Here is a 19,987-nt window from a genome sequence, read left to right on the forward strand (position 1 = left end):
ACCCCCTGAAGTCTCCAAGAGTCATCCAAACCCTCAGCTGCAGGGAACACCAGAATCTGGGAGCCCTGCTAGAACCCAAAGGCAGAGTTAAATGCCATGGGTGCAAGTGTGCCCAGACACATTGTGTAAAGGGCTCAGTAGGCAGCATACCATCTGGGAACCTGAGCAGGCCATTGATGCCAAGATTAAGCTCTCACACAGGAAGGGTTATAACCCTCCCTAAAATCCTTGGGAGCTGAAGGTAAGTTAACCCAACCCAAGCAAGTAGGATCAGCTAATTCACAAGGCAAAGGGAGAATAGACTCTTTCTTGTCTCAGCTCAGAGCAGGAGAAAGAATGGTGCTGTGCTACCAATCCACCCCTAAAAATAGGTATGATGTTCTGGAGCAAGAAGGAGAAGATTCCAGGATAGGTAGTTAAGATCCAGAAGAATAGAATTCTACTTAATTTGTATAATAATCTTCAGGGTGACCTAATTATGGCATTCCAGCACCTGAAGTGCCATACAAGAAAGGTGGAGAGGGACCTTTCACAAGAGCAAGTAGTGACAGGACATGGGGTGGATGGGCTACATTTAGATTTGATGCTAGTCTTTACTCTGAGGGCTGTGAAAACTGGCTGCCCAGAGAAGCTGTGGATGCTTTCTCCCTGGAAGCATTTACAGTTGGGTTGGATGGGACTCTGAGCAACCTGGTCTAGTGAAAAATGTCCCTGCTTCTGTCAAGCAAGCTAAAATGAGATGTTCTTTGAAGTCCCTTCCAACACAAATCATTCTATTCTATGATCCTAGTCTATGCTGTCTTCACATGTAAATCCACATCTACATACCCATAATTACTTTTACAATACCCTTTCTTGTGTTACAAACATTTCTTTTGAGTCCAGGAAGACATTTTTAATAAACTTATTTCGGAATTTCAGATACATACACTCAAATTTCACATTCAAAACCTTATCTGCGTTGAAATTTCATTCCATTTTCATCTCCTCTTACACACAGAGATCATTTTATTGTGAATAGACAGATTCCTTTCAGTACCATCAGTAAGAAAACATATTTAAGAAAAAGTACTGTGAACACTCCGAAAAAGACTTTAAATAGAAGGGCTGCCTACCTTTAGTGCACATTTATAACCTCTATACAGTGATACATTATTACAGAGATACAGACTCAGAACCCTACAGTAAATCAATTATCTTTTATTTCACTATCACGGATGATTTAAAAACCCTGGTCCTGTCCACCTCTCTGTCAATATAAGCAGAGAAGCAGCAAATTTATAGCAAGTTATTTTGTATTTAGGATCTTCTTGTCTTACTTCTTCCTGCAGAAAATAAAACTTGGATCTGTCTCCCTCTATTACTATGAACATTTCTCAATTCCTTGGAAAAGCCATATTCCTAAACGTACCAGATGGGCAACATAAAACTGTAAAGTTTCTTGAATTTTCATTCTCCAATGCCACAACTTCTGGCACAGAGCATATTAAAGATAGTTTGCCAAATCAACAGATTATTTTAGAACACTGAAGAAAACATATTTGATCTAAATTTGCATCTGTTAACAAAATTCTTCACTGGAATAACTTTATAGGCAGATATGCCTGGAAGCAGGGGGCTGAGGGGAGGGGAGTGTTTTCTTAGGTTTAGTTTTTCTATTTTTCCATGAAAATTCCTTGTAATACAGATTACCAAACTGACGTGAGTACATTTGCTGTAACATCACTGAGAAAAAAATACCTAAGAGACTACTGAAGGTACTGTTATTTCCAAGGCCCCATGTTACTCTTGGTCTTCCTAGTAATTTTCTCATCTTGCTGTTTAATCCTCCAAAGCCTGAATGAAGAATATGCAACTTAAAAATTCAATATTTTTCTTTCTCCACCTGTATGTAGGAAAAAATAAGATCTGTTTCCTATTAGACTAATCCCACAGACACAAGCAATTTCAAGTGCATTTCCCAAGCTTCCAGGAAAGCCTGATTTTCCTGGCACTCACCTCATTCTGTTTCAGCCTTTCAAACCACTTGATTCTAGTAATCTGTAAAGCTAACTCTTCAGTACATTTAGATACGCCATCAGACACTGCACATAAATGCTTTCCCCTTCAAAGAAGAGGCAAAAATATCTCCTTGACAGCCTTCCACCTTGCCCTAGATGCATGCTAAGGCTGGCATGCCAAGAGGCACAAGGAAATTATTGTTCCCTAAAGTTTAACCGTGAAATACACTGGTTTAGGGGTGAAGAATGGTGTTATCGGGTTTTTTTGGAGGGTGGGGTTTTTTTCCTGTACAGCTGTCAATACATAAATAGATTGGCCATACAGGATTAAAAATTTTTTGATTTCCTTTAGCCTCATAAATAAAACATTTATTAAAATTAATTTTTCTACACTGGTCTCACATTCTGTATGCTGCAACTTCTCTTTAAGATGTAACCCATCAGGTTACAGGGGCAGGAGAAAAGGCATCTCTCAATGCTTTGTATAGTGCAGGAGTAATTTCTGGCATGGGAATGCAGTTTATTTATTGAACCATTTGTTCAACTATCATTTCATCTTTGAGACTGGAATAGCACAAGGCTTCAGCTAAAAATTTCAAATCTGATGTGTATATGGAAAGAAGCAACTAAATAGTTCTGATATTAGGGCTCACAGTAGCCTTGGGAATCAGGTTAAAATGCCATAAAAGGACCATGGATGTCCTCACTACCGAAAAGCTACAGATTTTATTGACTAACACAAACAATAAAAGCAGTTAAGACTAACTCTAGGCTATGTTTGCTGCACATATAGCAGCAATTTGGTATTTTTAGGCTACACTCACACCACGACCACTTTAGCAGCCATTGATAGTACATTCCAGACCACACTCTTGTACAAAGACTTCTGCAGGCTCCTCAACTCACAACCATTACAGGCTTGTGCTCTAACTCAACACGTCTCAAAACAGACATCACTTCAAACAGTAGATAAACTGACAGAGAAGTAGTCAAATGAAGATTTGTAAATTAAAAAACACCACCCTGTCTGGCTCAAGGAGGCCCAATAAGAGAAGTGCTGCACACTGGGAGCACACAGGGAAACATGCATGTCTCCTGGCTTCCTGTATTTTACTGAATTTTCCCTAACCTTCTACTTTTGGCCAATGTTGGAGACAGGATGCTAGATTAAAAGAATCCTTGTTCTGATAAAACCTTATTAAAAAACCTGAAGTATCAGCATTTGCACATCTGCTGTGTCTCTGTTATAGAGTTTTATATATTGTGTGTATATATGAAACCAAACAGATTTAAGCCAGAAATTAAGAGAGCAAGATTTTTTACATGATATTAAAACACCATAAAGGCTGCTTTCTTGGACTAACACCTTTCATGTAACAAATCTGCAACCTTGAAAAATTTCTTGAAAAAAATGGTCTCATTCTGTGAGCTAGACTGCAATTCATTAAGCAATTTGGAAACATTTTAAATTTGAAACTCAGTTTTTCCTTTTCCTATCAGCTCTTTAGAAAATTAAATACTTTGTTCATTACACTTGATTATGCCTATGCCAGAAACAGCTCAAATATTTTATGTAAAGTGCTATCATATTTCATGTATACTGGTATTTGAAAACTGAAGTCTAACTATCCTTCTAAATATACAACCTTTAAAAATAAATGCATATTTGAGGTTAAGGCATCTGCACTTCATGATTTAGGCCAGTCCATCTCAAAAGGAAACACTTAATGGTACATCAATACTTCAATAGAGGTATCAACACTCATATACTTAGTATATCAATACTTCAACTATCACCATTCACTTGCCACAACCACAGGAATCTGAAAACCACAGAATATTTTAGAATTCGGCATCTTTTATCATCCTGCACTTTTGGGGACTAATCTCCACTAATTATTTTTTTTTATAAACTAAAGGAAAGCAATTCTTCCCACAGAAGTCCACTGCTTCCATATTCTATTCTTTTGAGGCATAACAGAAAAACGAAGAATTGCAGATTTTGATAAATTTTGCAACTCTTACAAAAAATAGTAAAATATCTCCTAATTAATATAGTAAAAAATTAAAAAAAAAAATAAAATAGTAAAATATCTCCTATTTGGCTCTATTACAGACACCCATCAATGAGAAATGAACAATGAGAAAATGAGCAGTAAATTCTTACAAACAGAAAAACAGACACAAGGGAGGAGAGTAGGCTTGCAGTTGGCAAGAGAAAAATTTTCTATGGTTGCAAGAGTGGGGAGCTAAAGAGAAAGGGAAAGGCACTTACACCAACAAACAAGGTTTATTACAGAATAAAGAACAGTATTTCTTACTTCACCCAGCAGGAACAAGGAGAGACTCTAATTTGGATTTTTTACTTTTACAGAGGTTTTAGAAGTACTGGAAGAACAAGTAAACAAGCTTGTGACCTTAGAACTATTTTTTAGGTGGAACACTAGTCAGAGAAGCTAATCCAAATTGTGATAAGTCTGACACTATGCACATGATAATAGTTTAAACAAGCTTGTACCCCCTGTCATTTCTCTGAAGAGTGTTTAAAAAAACCCCAACCTCTAGAAAACAGATTCATAGTTTACTGGGATAGCATATCATATGCCTCAGAGGAACAAGTGCTCTTTCAGCACTGAACTCTGTAGGCTTAGTTGAGGGCCATGACATTTTAGACAGACAAGTAGCTCCCTGGCTTCAGCTGCCTGTTTATGCACTATGAGCTATGGAATTTGCCAACAGCAGCACTCAAATCCCCTTTTGCTGCTTTTAAGTCTTCTGCATTGAGAACTTGTGCTGCAAACAGTTAATACTTTCAACAGTTCAGGACAAAAAGATGATTCTTTCTCTCTTGTGTGTTACTGTGACAGTTTAAGGCCAGTATTCTTTAAGAAAGACTATCAATCCACTTGTACCAGGAACAGATCAGTAACAACCAGGTCAATTTATCAAACTAAATGCTGTGTTCATTAAGCAGAGATAATAGAGTAACAGTTTAAGTACAGGCTGGGCTACAATAAACAACCAAGGAAAATACCAACATCTCAGCAACTGGAATGCTTTCTTAGTAAAGCAGAACTTACTTCTCTTTGGAGTCATACTTAGTTAGCACCCCAAATTAAAAAATAAATTGAACGTCTCAATCTTTGAAATGTTTATGTAATTCTTATTTTCAAGTATTATTTCAATGAAGTATCCTCTTACTTTAAATTAGTAAGACAAAACTATTCTATTCTCCTCAATTAGCATGATTTAACTTCTCTCTCAAATAAGCCACACAACTAAGTTTGATGACAATGTTATTTCAGTTTCCTCACAGTTGCACACATCTGTCAGCTTACCAAAGCAGCACCATCAGTAAAACCCCACATAAACAATACTTGGCTGACAACATTTCATAACTTATAAAAGTCTGGCTCACACAGAATGGTGGATTTTTAACAAGCCAGACAAGTGAACCAAGCCATGTCACTTCCCCATGTCACAGATGTTACCATCCCCAGAGCAGGACAGCTAGGCAAGTCCTACTACACTACAATATTCCAACAGCTTATTAAAATAAATCAATTTTCATATGAAATAAATTATACCAATAAAATCCAGCAAAATGTATAAGTTCTTTTGCAAACTCTCTTCAGTATAGTGACAAATGACAAAAGTTACTAAAATTAATGTTAGAGATTATATATTTTGAGATAATTCAAAATGCCAGACAGCATTGTCTACAAACCAAAACAGTGTCAGAGATACAATTAAATATAACAACTAGATCATAAAAGAGCATTTTTATCTTTTTATTGTAAGCAGGGATTTAGAGTAGAAATTTTTAAATTACTAGCTGTGTAGCTTCCAGAAATTACAGTTTCACTTGTGTCTTTGTAAAGTCAATGGTGATTTGCCTTCTAGTTACCTCAGTACAATAAGCAAAGTGACTTACCATTCTTGCTGACATCCAGTTCCCTGAGATTAATGAGATTTGCAATGGATGCTGGCAACGTGGTTAGATCATTGTCTGGCAAACTCAGCTTGTGTAGAGACTGACAGTTAAAAAGTTGCTATTGAAACAAAGAAGAAAGTGAATGTGATTTTTCTCTCAGTTTTCTCTATGTAGCTTTTGGTTTTAACCCCTTTAAACTTCTGACCTCGTGGCCTGAAGATCAGGTTATTTAGAGTTTTTGACTAACAACAATTTTTAACTAGTTTCATTGAAAATTGACTCATATTACAATGCTTAAGAAAGCAAAAAACTGTAGATGGTCACAAAGCAGCAGCTATGCTTAATACTTTCTACAAATTCCTTCCATGACCTCGGAAACTGTGACCTGTAGTTACATATAGACCCACAAGCATTGCAAAACACTTTGTATAATAGACATGCCATGTGACACCCCAGAGGTAAGTAGAGTTTATTCAAGAAAGAAAAGAAAAAAATTATAGACACATCTTTTAAAGTCAAATCATTCTGGAACACAGGATTTCAGTAGGTACCCTTCTGAAAGCATAAATCTCATTTTGTTATGTCTTCCAATATTTTTCCTGTTCATGCTTCCTACCTTAAGTATGAAAAAAATCAAAAAAAATTGAAAAAAATTGAGAAAAATGATGAGAGGAAAAATTGAAACTAGTCAAAGTTCAAGCTAGGGGTACAGAAAACTGCCTAATCTCTTCTGGATACATGCATCACCATCTTTATCAAATACTAACCCAGAGCCAGATCTTTTCTTAAATGCAGATTACCTAGAGATTCTTCCTCAAAAGTTTTACAAATTGACAAAGTAGGGCAAATAATCTTATTGTAATGGAAGAAAAAAACCTCAAAAGATACGCAGGAAACTTACACATAGTATAAAAAAACACCTCTAAGAAAGCAGTTGAAAAGATTCATCTGAACAATTTATAATGAGTATTCCTTTCATGACAACTTTGGATAAGATAATTCATAAATACCCTGACTTAGTGATTTTCTCTTTTGAAATTTTGAGAAAAGAGCATAAAAAACCAGGAAGTGCTAATTGACTAAAAAAAAAAAAAATTATCCTAATCACTATCATACCAATGGGCTCAGTTTGACCTAAATTTTTTGTGTCTCAACTATAAGGCCATCATTTGAACCAGAGACTGAACAAGCCCCATTCCTGTAAAATTTGCACATATCACCCCAGAACAAAAGCAGACATGAATTAGCAAGATGGACAGTTAAAGGAATGAGCTTTAATTTGTCTACTGCTGCTTCCAATTCCTCAGATATATGTCTGTTAGAACTCGTTTATCATTATTGCTTTAAAGAGTTAGAAGTCACTCAGGATACTTTGATGAGCTCAGGTGTTTTGGAGCCATTCTCTAATTTCAAGAATATATACTTAAACTCTTTCCCTGGAAAGCAATAATCTAAACTCTGGAATCATCAGAACTTTCTCTGAAAATGCAGGTCAAGGCACATGCAGCACTAGGAATTGCAAGATCCCTAAAGGAAAATGGAGGAGGAAGGGAGGATGATGTTGACTTTGCAGTTGTTCCTTTTGTTGTTCTTTTTCAGTGTTTACATATTCATAATTACTAGTAGTAAGTGCAGGAAGCCACATAATTAAAGACTATTTTACTACAGAATTCTGATTTCTCCAAAGTAGAGACAGAAAAGTGAAAATGTTACAGTTTGAGCTTTTCAGCTCAAATGCACATTGTGGCACCTGGAGTCAACAGGGTACTTTTTCAGATGTGATTTGGCATATATTATGAAGGAGGATGAAATAACTTTAAATGCCCAGTCAGTTTTGAAGCTGAGACTATGCACCAACATTTCATGTAAATTCAATTCCTTCTCTACCACAATCTTTCTCTCCTCCCCAGTTTGCTCACACTGTGCCCTCAACAAGTCAGCTGAAGGAGCTATACTGTAAGGACTGCGTTTTGAAATAAGCTGGAATTCTGAAAAGATTCAGAGCAATTAAAAAAATACAACAGTCACACTGATGGGTCATTTCACTGGTAAGGCTGACAAGCAGCCCCAAAACAGTTGTGTTGTGGCATAGAAAGTCCAGATCACAAAATACTACTGGGGCAAAGGGGAAAGGTAAGGAGAGGGCAAAGGAGAATGGGAATGACTTAACAGGGTTTCAGAAAACTAGAGGGCCTATTATCACACCCTTCATAATTGAAATGGCTTAATTAAAAACCTTTTTCAGACTTGGAAAGCTAAATAAAATAGAAAAGCAATACACAGCTTGAAACTCTGGCTCCATATTGGCTAGGATCACTTCAAATATTACAGGCCTTCCCCTAAAGTTTTTCTATGGAAGTTTAATTATCAAAATTTTGGTCAAATGAATAAAAATCACTTTGGCTATAGCTTCACTACCCCTAATCTCTCTGCTTGTGTTCTTTGCCATATTTGAATTTATATGTGGGGGTGTTTTCTTTTGAAAATTGAAAGGTTAGGAAAAAATAATGATCAAAATTACTTAAAAGCTGGAAAAAAAATCTTTAGTTTCTCAGAAATATGCTTTTAAGTATGACTTATTCTAATACAAAAACACATTAAATTGAAGGAAGTGGAGGCTATTAAATGTCCCTGCAGTTAAGAAAAAAAACCCCAAAACCCAAAAAAGGAACAAAAGATAAATGCTCAAGCAATTTCTAATCACATGGATAATTACACCATAGACTAGACCAAGGCAAGTGGTAGCCCACCCACTTCTCAGTGCACAGAAATATATTTATTAGCCAGTCTTTTCTGCTTTGTAACTCTCTTGATCCCCATCTGTTGCTTGAGCAATTTCATTCCAATTCATGCAACAAAATACTCCAGCTGGAATGCACAAGCTTTCAATCTACCAAGGCTGCTTCATGGCCAACTATGGCCCAAAAGATGAATCTAGACACTATTAGCTTCTACAAGCTGGTGAACTAAAGAATTAGTAAGTATACCTAAAAGGAAAATCATCCAACATACCTTTGGAAGCTCTTCAATCTGATTAGCATCTAAATACAGTTCTTCCAAGGTCTTTTCAAAAGTAAAAATCTCCTTAGGCACCTGTTCCAGGCTGCAGTGAGAATAATCAAGTGTAGTCACAGTTTCCTCCTCTCCACGCAGACAGCGGCATGGCACCAGCCGCAAAAACAAATTCCGCTTTGTTGTCATTTTCAGGCACTGTGAAAGGGAAATCAGTCAATTTAAAAACCAAGACAACCTCAGAAATACTCACATGCAGTTTCTCAAACTTCCACCAGCTGCTAAATACTGAAAAGAAGTAGCATATATATGTACTTGTATATATATTTGTACACACATGAGACACAGTGAGGAGCATGTACTTATTATCTTTTAAATTCAACAGAACTCTGACAACATTAAATGGGATTAACACACCTACAGATAACAGAAGATGAAGTCAAAGTTTAGCCTATGACTTGTCACCAACTAACATAGTCCTACACTGCAGAGAATCAGAGAACTTAGAAACAGGCATTTCTGAACTGTCAATTGTATCTTTACAACACAGTTTATCCCACCTCTACAAAGGTCAGTGGGATATTTTTGTTTAGCACAGTAAAATCCACCCTCTACAGAGAAATAAAATGTAGCTATAGGAAATCAAATCAGGGGTTTTTGTACATGTAAATTCACCTATGTTAATTTTAAATCTCTCATTTAATGATAGAATACAATAAAAAGAACCAGTTTCTACCAACTGTTCTATCTGCAGTTTAAACTGAAAGTTTCCCAAGTGCAGAGATAACAACATGACCTTTTGTTGCAACTTCATTCCCTTCGGAAATTTTCAACAGATCTTGCTGTGCACACTGGAACAAGGAATGTTCACCTTGCTATGGGAATGTACCTTTCTTCTTCTGAACTTATTGTTACAAGAGTTCCCTCTACTCCCCATGATGTCCACATTATTCCTATTCAGCCTGAGAAAGCAAACCTGAATGGTGCTGACTAGCTAATTACTGACAGCACACACCAGCCATGCTCCTGCCTCTTTTCTCCTCAGCAACAGCACAAGTTTAGGTCTCTTTCCCTAATTAGCAATGGATTTTCACAAAATCTTCAGAATGTCACCTCAGGTTTCAAGTTCGTGTGAAATTAGATGACAGACTCAATTTTTCAAGAAGGACCAACATATGCAGACCAACAACACGATCATGTCAGCTTCATTTCCTCAGGAAATTGGCCTAAAAATACATACTTCTCCAAAACAGCACTATTTATTTTCTCAAACTGCCAACACTCCAAATGAAAATATGCCTTTTTTTATCTCTCTCTTTTTTTTTTTTTTTTTTTTTTTTTTTTTTTTTTTTTTTTTAACTGCTGAAATTATATTTCAACTTCTGGCCTAGTGACAGGAAACTTTCTCTTCCAAGTGCCAAAAAAGTCTTTCAGACACATTTAGCAGACTGCACTTCAACTTTCAGACAGTATGTTAATAATACTGGGAGAACATAAAATATCATGCCCACGGCATTATGTAAAGTCACAAGCAAGACCCCTTTTCTCATTAAGACACAAAACCAAGTAATGCACTTGGATTTTCCTCTATGTGCAGCTTAGCTTCCCAAATACTTCACAGTACGTAAAATTCATACGACAACAGATCAAGGGGCTGCTATACTTCAGTGTTTTCATTAATCAGAAGTAGGATTTATGACACTGTGAACAGCCAGATTGTACATCCATCCATCAAAAAAATTGAAGAAAAGTCTTCATTAGATAGTGAGATGTCAAAACCTCGTTTTTAAACAATGCTTCCATGTTGCTAGAATTTTGTTACACTGATTATCAGAACCCCATTTTTTTCCCCATAAAAATGCAGCCATATTATTTAAACAAATATTTAAATTTAAAAAAAAAATTTAAAAATCTTTAACTGTGTTGCAATACGAAGAGTTTGGAGACTGCAAGTTTCACACTGGGGATTTCCACAAAATGGGAAAGTCAGCAGAACAGACAGCATAATCTCCTTCTGCCTCTTTCACAGGAACAGGCTCAAGAATGACATCCTCCAACCACCCACAGACAGATGCCAAAGATGCTATGGAAGCTGATGTGCTCACTGGGTAAAAGTTACCCACGCCTTCTCCAAGCCTCTGATGCTGCACATGAAAACACAAGTTGGAATTCCCTGGCCAACATCTAAAAACAAAAAGCCTTTGACAAAGAAGAAATTCAGTCTCATTTTCCTAGTAGTTCAGAGAATGGCAAAGGTGTGGAAAAACACAATACTTTTGAGAGAAATATCAACAGCAGTCTCTTTAAATAGGTGTATAAACAGAAGAATATATGCCATGGAAAAAAGCATTGGAAGCAGAGATTTTACATGTGAGTTGATTACCAGAAGTCTGGCAGGGAAAGGCACACCTATATCCCACCAGCTACAGGCATCAAAAAGTTCACTTTGTCCAGCCATTTCGACTTCTGAGAACTATACTTTGAAAACAGAATATTAAGAAGTTTACTACGTGCTTCATATGAATAACAACAACAACAAAAAATACTATTTGTCATTCAGATTCCTCAGAAAACAGATTTATTACACTGTTTGCCCCCTCTTTTTCAGTGGCTGCTCTTTTCACATGGAATCCTACTTGTCCATGTCTCCACAGTTTCTGAAGCATCAAAACTCATAAAGCTGAACAATGCAAAACCCACATGTATTTAGTTTTCCTAACTTATTCCTTTATTTTCTAAGAGAGATCCTGAGCTTTTGGAATGCCTGGGGGAAAAAAGACCTGGTAAAAGATCACATGCACCCACAACACTGTAAACAGATTTGTAAACAAATGCCTTTGCAGTGTCACAGCACTGGGTCATATCTCCTTCAGTTACCATGCTCCTTTAGCACGTAAACTCGCAGATCACATCTTAAGCCCAAATAGTCAAGACTCATATTTAAGTATCAAATAAACAACTATCCCCCAAAGCACTGGTTTGACCAACCTGGGCATATATCTAATTGCAACTCTTTAAAATCCTGAATGAACCAAAAAAGCTTTATTTAAGTGAAGGCAGGAAATTGCAATGTGATTTAATTCAAAATGATTTTATGTTTGTTCAGATTTTACTTCTACACATACAGGAAGAACTGTTTAAGACTCATATTCTACAATAGAGATGGCTACCAATACTAGGAAATGGGTGTGTCAGGATAGTGGCAGGAAGCATACCCCACCACTACTCCTCTACAATATATATTTTATAAACCAACAGCCAGACATACACACTTCTTATCTGTCTCTGTCTACCCATCTTCTGATTGGCTGCCCAAGCTGAAAAACTGTAATGGATGAAAGGAATCAGAAAATACAGAAGAGAATCTACTGTTAGAACTATCAAAGACAGAAAAATGGGATTTCACATACATGTACTATTCTTGTTTTGCTCAAATAGGAACTTCCCAACGTTTAGTTTGAGTAAATAAACAGAATGTAATAAAGGACACAAGGGATAGTGATTCTTTTCCTGCCCATAAAACAATCAAGTCTAGCAGGCAGAAAAATCTTGATTTCCTAATATACCAAAACATCAGATGACCTGAAGCACCAAATCAAACAATGTTAAATCGTCTTGCAGACCCACAACATTGTGATGGCTTATTTTTCTCCACCACTTAACAACTCCAACTCTTTACGAGGCAGATATAACACAGACCTTGAAGGAAAAAAAAGAGAAAACCCGAAACACAAATAAAAAGCTCCTGTGTTCCCTTAACCCTTAAGTTTATGTGAGGTTCATTGCCCAGAGCCAACAGGAAAATTATGAACTTTTTATACTTCTTGGGTTTTGCCTTTTTTTCACTTGTTGAAGGAATAGGAAGGGGAAAAACATCACTTTGCAGAGTCTGCAGGTGTCTATCTGCTCCACCTTGGACAATGGCCTGCAGGGGAATCTCTGTTCTGTGCCTGGAGCACCTTCTCCCCCTCCTTCACTGGCCCCAGTGTCTGCAGGGTTATCTCACATATTCTCACCTCTCTCACCTGGCTGTTGTGCAGTTGTTTTTAATACTTCCTTAAATATGTTATCACAGAGGTGCCACCAAGACTGTTGACTGACTCTGCTTTGGCCAGTAGTGGGTCTGTCCTGGAAACAGCTGGAATTAGCTCCATCCAGCATGGGGGCAGCAGCAGGCAGCTTCTGCACGTGGTGAAGTCACACCTGCAGAGCCCCTGCAGGATCCCAGAAGATAAAGGCTAAAGTGTTTGTCGCAAACACCAAGAGCAGGGTGGCTGTGGCACCAGCCAAGGACTGTAGGTAACAACAGCCAAGGACTGTTGGCAGTAACGCTGTGAGAAAGAACAAGATGTGACTGGACAAGAGGCCATACAGAGGTAGGACAGCACTTTTCTGGGACAAAGGTCTTGGATTTACCTCCTGGAGATAAGCACAACTCAGTACTGCACAAACAGAGAAATGAGGTGGAGAAGTAGGCACGGAATGTATTGGGAGAACAAGACCACCAAAGGCCCAAAGCCCTCTGACTCATTTCCACAAAGACCTGGAAGAACAGACTGTGCATGATCGCTAATTTACATAGAAAATCCAAAACTTTTCTCCAGGTCAGGAAAAGCTTACCTATTAAAAAGGCACCCAAAACCAAGCCCAGGTGCATGGGTGCCCCCAGGCCCTGGAAATCCTATTGGCTGGATCAATACAGGAGCCAGGACTGGCTCTCTCTCTACATCAATTCACCTCTCTGCCTCCTTTTCATCCCACCCCTTTATCCAAAATCCATGCTGCCTGCTTACATTAGGAGGTGTAGGACTAATATACCAACTTCCATGCCAGTTTAATTAACTAACAAAACTTCATAAGCTGTTGTGTACCCTCTAATTTTAGTTATTCCTTTTGAAAAGCATCTACAAATCTTGGGTTCTCCCTTCCCCTTACAGGTGGGACATCATACCCCAACTATTAAATCTTTGCCACCTACACCCAACACAAACTATAAACAGTAAAACTGAATAGAATTCTATCATGTAAATATTGTAAAATGAAGCGGAGAAGAAAGCATTGGTTTGAAAACCAATGAGAGAAAACAAGATCAACAGCAACCTTGGATATACACTAAATTTTAATCCAGAAGAGACTAGCATCATTCAGTGAACCCTCACTCTCCCTTGAGCTCTGATGATTCCCTGCATACTCCCATCATCCAGGGACCTGGCAGTCCAACAGCATCTATAGACCTGCCAAAAACCCACAGAACATTTTCAGTTTAATCTCAAGTAGAGCTCAGGATCACAGTAATTTGGTCCTCAGTCTATGTTAATTTGTTCTGAAAGCAGCAATAGTTTCACTGTATCATTAGTCCCTTAGATTTTCTGTCTGACGCTAATGGGATGGGATTGCTCATGGTCAAGAAAGCACTGCTTCCCCCGACCAGGCCTCCTAAAAGGATGTTACATCAGCAGCAGTTGAAAATGAAACCAGCTACCAGATGTCTACATAGAAAGGCAAGTCAAACTAGGCACACAAAATACAAGCACTTTTTAATTCACCCCACTGTCTACCAACCAGTGCAGAATTATGGAGCTGAGCACATGTAAACACAGAAAAGGAAAAGACTGTGTTGGGGAGTATGTAACCTAACATGCTGCCTGACAAATACAGAAAGGCTTAACTGGCCAATTGACAGAACATATTCACATAGAAACAAAGAATTATGAAAAACCCATAGGGGTTTTTCTCTGCCTAAAGCAGCAACAAGCACCACAGGAGACACCAAAGCACAGGCTTTGTGGTTTCTCGATGGGAGATGCTATACTGTGAAAAGTAACAGCACAGTTTACATAACGTCTTCCAGTTAAAAGCAGCACTAATTCTCATTAATTTGGGAAAACTATAAACAACATAGTACTTCTAGAAAGAACACAAAACATCCTAGGTTTTTACAGTAAAAGGAGCACAGAATTATTCACTCTTTAAACTCGAAGTACTTGGCACCTCTTACTCATCAGGAAATCATCTGTGGGAGAGGTGGGGAAAGCATGTGGGGGGGGGCGCTGAGCCTTGGCACAGACTTCCCCTAAGATCAATCCAGTCCTCTTGGACAGGAAAGGTGAACTCCTAAAATAACAAACTCCAGCTACCACTTTGCCTACCCTAGCTTGGAAATTGTTTCTCTTCAGTACTTTATTTTGTCATCTTTGGGAATGGAAAGGATGGCTCAAACCTGATGGCCACTGACAGGGACCTGAAACACGCAAAGACAGCCTGCAGTGTGAAAGAAACTTTCCCTTTTTAAGTAACACTGGTAGTCTCTGGTTGAGGTGGTGAAGCCTCATCTGGTGACACTGTCAAGGTATTTTCACTTCTTCCTCCCTTCTCATCCAAACTATTTTTGTGTCTCTTGTAGAAAAAAAAAAAAAAAAAAGTCCCCAAGCTGGACTGGTTATGTCATACATTTCACAGAATGAGACTGGCAAACAGATCAGTACAAACAACGAACCAAAGTACTGGAGAAAGAACAGGTGGTGGGAAATAAAATGGACACCATTTTAGTATTATGCTATAGTCTGAGGCTCCCTGGTTCTGGCAAAAAACAAGGCTCAACTGCCTCCATGGCTGTGTGTCCTCATGCAGGCAAGGAACACCAAAAAAACCCCCCTGTGCTTGCTCACAGACAGCATTCAGAGAAAAAGAAATAAAAGGCATTACTCTTGAAACAACAATAGTGAATGGTAACAACAGGAGGAAGAACATGTTAGTAAATACAGTGAATAGCCAATTGTTACATGAAAAAACATTAAGGAGGCTTGCTAATTTTTTTCAAGAAAACTAAGGGGGAAAGAGAGCACAGAAATTAGGGGTTTTTACTGATCCAGCATACCAGAATGTAACCAAAGCCAGTCATTCTCTACTCCTAATTTACCAAAATATCAAGTTAAAGTTTTTATTGGCGTTAACTACTTTGTAAGTTCTCAGTGCCTTTGTATATTAACACAACCAAAAAAAACCCACCCCAAACCATCCACCCATTTCCAAGCACCAGGGCAGCAAGATAATTTCAATTAGTTCAGATAATTCAGAAATGCAACATCAGGTATGAATTCTGGAGACATTTGCTTAAAATATCTCTTTCTTGCATTCTATAAATAAATTCTAACTAAATTTCAATTTACCATTTCTATTTTGCTTTGATTTAAAACAATCAGAAATCCTTTACACAATTAGAATGTGAAGCTTCTCATCAAACCATACTATAAAATCTCTTTACTTGTTGCAGTTGCAATGGTGTTACCTGTATCAGTAACATTATCTTTGTTCAAAAACAACATTTTCCTGTTTTACTAGAACTAAATACTCTCTAACTAGGTATGGGTTGTAACAGATATTTTTAACTGAAAAGTTTATCTAAACTGCCTACACTAAAACAAACCTCAAGAGTTAATTCTGACAAGTAAAACCCACCCTAAGCATATCAAAATAACTCTTTAGAATAATTATTTCTATTTATTTTCTGCAATAAAGCAGTCAGCAGTACTTGGCCTTACCATAGTAAAAGTTTAACAATGACAAAACTAGAATGACTCTCAAAATGAAACAGAAGTATTTTTACTCTGAGAAGAAAAAAAATCTCTGGGGAAATAACCTATGTATTAAAATACTCTATTTCAAGTGCAGCCTTTAACTGAAATGCAGTAATACTCAATATCCTTATAAGCCCAGACCAAGATATCTCTCAGTCAGAGGTATATGAGAGTACAGATCTGTAATTCAATCACCCCGGTATTTTTTGGAGAGAGACAACACGACCCCAGGACACAGTCCAAGAAATTCCTGCAGATCATTGATGGTAACTTTTTGACATAAGAGGCAGAAGAGCCAAGGTGTGGTAGAAGGAAAGGTGTGTTGTTGTACCTTGTACAAGCAAGCCAGAAAGGACACTGAGAATGTGAAGGTTGTGGGCAGCCTTGGTTGTAGCAACCAGGAGATGGTGGAACTCAAGATGATCCAGTGTAGAGGAGGCAAAACAGCAATCAGGACTAGAACCCTGAACTTCCAGAGATCTAACTTCAGCCTCTTCAAAGACCTTCTTAGTGGAATCTTAGCAGAAAAGAAGGAGGCCCAAAAAGGCTGGTCAATATCCAAGCATGATTTCCTCCAAGCTCAAGACCAGTGCATTCCTACAAACCAAAAATTAAGCAAAGGGAGCAGGAACCCTTTATGGATGAGGAGAGAGTTTCTAACAAATCTCAAATAGAAGAACAAAATTTATGGAATGTGGAAAAAGGGACTGGCCACATGGGAGGATGACAGGAACATTGTCACAGAATGCAAGGAGGTGACAAGGAAGGCCAAAACCCACTTCCAGTTGAGTCTATAAAGGAGTCTCAAGGACAACAAGCAGGATTCTACAAGTACTTCATCAGCAAAAGGAATACTAGGGAAAATGTGGGGTCACTGCTGAATCAGATCGGTGTCCTGGTGAAGGAAGACAGAGAGGAGGCAGAGTTACTGAACACCTTCTTTCCTTCAGTGTTAACTGCTGAGGCTGATTCCGGAGCCCTCAGGAATCCCAGACCTTGGGGCAAGGAGAGGAAGGCTGGAGAAAGAAGACTTTCCCCTGGTCATTGAGGATTCAACTAGATACACTTAACATTCATAAATCAATGGGCCCTGATGGGATGTACACAGGTGCTGAGGGAGCTGGTAGACTATGTTGCTAAGCCAATCTCCATCATCCTTGAAAAACCCTGGAGAGGTGCCCAATGACTAAATAAAGGACAAAGTTAGTCTCATCTTCAAAAAGAGCACAGACAACCCTGGAAAGTACCAGCCAGTCAGCTTCACCTTCATCCCTGGAGAGGTGATGTGACAGAACATTCTGGAGGCAATCACCATGCATGTAGAAGAAAAGAAAGTCAGCAGGACCAGTCAGCAGGGATTCCCCAAGGGGAATGCTTGACCAATCTGACAGCCCTCCGTGATGGCCAGGCAGGAGAGGTAGATGAGGAGAGAGCAGTGGTTGTTATCTCCCTCCACTGCAGCAAGGCTTGGGACACCATCTCCCTCACAGGTAAGCACAGGAAACGTGGTTTAGATGAATGGACAGTGGGGTGGACCAAGGACTGGCTGAATGGCAGAGCTCAGAGGGTCAGGATCAGGGCAGGAGAATCCAGTTAGAGGCCTGGAGTCAGTGGTGTTCCCCAGGGATCAATACTGGGGCCAGTCTCACTCAGCTTGTTTATCACTGGCCTGGATGAAGGGATCCAAGGTACCTCAGCAGGTTTGCTGATGATACAAACTGGGGCAGTGGCTGATACACCTGAAGGCTCTGCTGCCTTTCAGCTGGACCTTGGTGCACTGGAGAGTTGGGCAGAGAGAACCCTCATGAGGTTCAACAAGGGCCAGTGCAGGGCCCTGCCCCTGGGGAGGAACAAGCCCCAGGACCAGCCCAGGCTGGGGCTGCCCCACTGAGGAGCAGCTCTGCAGAGAAGGACCTGGGAGTCCTGGTGGGTCTCAAGGTGACAATGAGCCAGCAGGGTGCCCTTGTGGCCAGGAGCCCCAGTGGGATCCTGGGCTGCACTGGGAAGAGCGTGGCCAGCAGATCAGGGGAGCTGATCCTTCTGCTCTGCTGGGCCCTGGTGAGGCCACACCTGGAGTGCCGTGTCCAGTTCTGGGCTCCTCAGAGAGACAGGGAGCTCCTGGAGAGAGTCCAGTGAAGGGCCACAAAGATTATGAGGGGTCTGGAGCATCTCTCTTAGGAGGAGAGACCGAGGCAGCTGGGCCTGTTTGGTCTAGAGGAGACTGAGAGGGGATCTCATCAATGCAAATAAATATCTCAAGGGTGGGTGCCAAGAGGATGGTGACACACTCTTTTCAGTGCTGCCCAGACACTGGACAAGAAGCAATGGCCACAAATCACTACACAAGAAATTTCAGCTTAAGATGAGGAAGAACTTCTTTACATTGAGGGTGACAAGAGCACTAGAACAAGCTGCTCAAGGAGGTCATGGAGTCTCCCTCTTTGGAGACATTCAAAACTCTGACAGACCTGCTCCTTTGCAGCCTGTCTTGGGTGACCCTGCCTTGCAGGAGATGATCTTCAAAGGTCCCCTGGTAACTGTAATTCTTCTGTGATTCTGTGAATTTAAGGCAAGATCTTTTACAGAAATATCCTCACAAAAAAAGGGACGGAGAAAAATTACAGATTAAGTTTAGAGGAAATAATTAAAACTTAAAATGTTCAGATAACCAAGCAACTGTACTTTTTACTCTTTTTATATTGACTTTTCCTAATTACACTATTTAACAATAACCAGCAACACATGCACACTGTCATAACACAACTGCAGCCCAGGTAGCTGCAAGTATGTTCTCACACATTTTCTTTTGCTCTTTTTCTGAGACAGCCCTAGAAAATAACTTCCATCTGGACAGTAAATCTATCCAAGTAAGTGCCAGTGTAACACTTCCTCTAAAGAATGGTTTCTAATTGGATACCATTAACAACACTGCTGAGATTAGCATTAGATCTGAGCTTCATTTCTGATGTTTCACTTGATTGCATATTCTTTGGGTGTGCATTTGTCGTGTTACTAAGAAAACCTTAAGAGGGAGGAATAAATTGATTTTTAACATTACTGCATTTGAATCTCCTCTACTTCTCTTCCTTAGATCCACAAAAAAAAGAAAAAAAAAAAGCACCATATAAATGCGATTTTTACAATGGCAAACTGAAGTCTGAAGGAAACTGCAGAAGTCCTACAAATCTTCATGGAAAATGCAACAACCCAAGCTTCTTTAAAAGCCATGATATTGATATTTCAGTATTTCAACACTGATGTTTTCAGATGGCTAAAAAATTCCCTTACATTATGGAACTAACACACTTCGGATTTAATTTTTCTCATTTTTAAGTTAATACATAGCCAGAAATACAAAATATTTATCCCAACAGGATATTGAAGTGCACTCCACCCCCTACTAGCCACATCTTATTTTTAAATATGCAGTGGAAATAATCACAGCTATTTGGTAGAGCTAACTA

General features: G+C 38.9%; 1 protein-coding gene across 6 annotated transcripts in view; it reads right to left on the reverse strand.

The window, feature by feature from the left end:
- ERBIN (erbb2 interacting protein) overlaps positions 1 to 19,987 on the reverse strand; it is a 114,235-nt gene that overhangs the window by 53,611 nt on the left and 40,637 nt on the right. For all 6 annotated transcript variants that reach the window (XM_083883071.1, XM_083883073.1, XM_083883075.1 and 3 more), the window contains 2 exons: positions 8,947 to 9,144; positions 5,935 to 6,052 (listed from right to left, as the gene is read on the reverse strand). In XM_083883071.1, coding sequence (XP_083739197.1) covers positions 5,935 to 6,052; positions 8,947 to 9,135 — 307 coding nt within the window. In that variant the 5' untranslated portion in view covers positions 9,136 to 9,144. The remainder of the gene's footprint in view (positions 1 to 5,934; positions 6,053 to 8,946; positions 9,145 to 19,987) is intronic.

Source organism: Zosterops lateralis (genome assembly GCF_965231275.1).
Source record: "Zosterops lateralis genome assembly, chromosome: Z".
In the NCBI taxonomy this organism is placed as follows: domain Eukaryota; kingdom Metazoa; phylum Chordata; class Aves; order Passeriformes; family Zosteropidae; genus Zosterops; species Zosterops lateralis.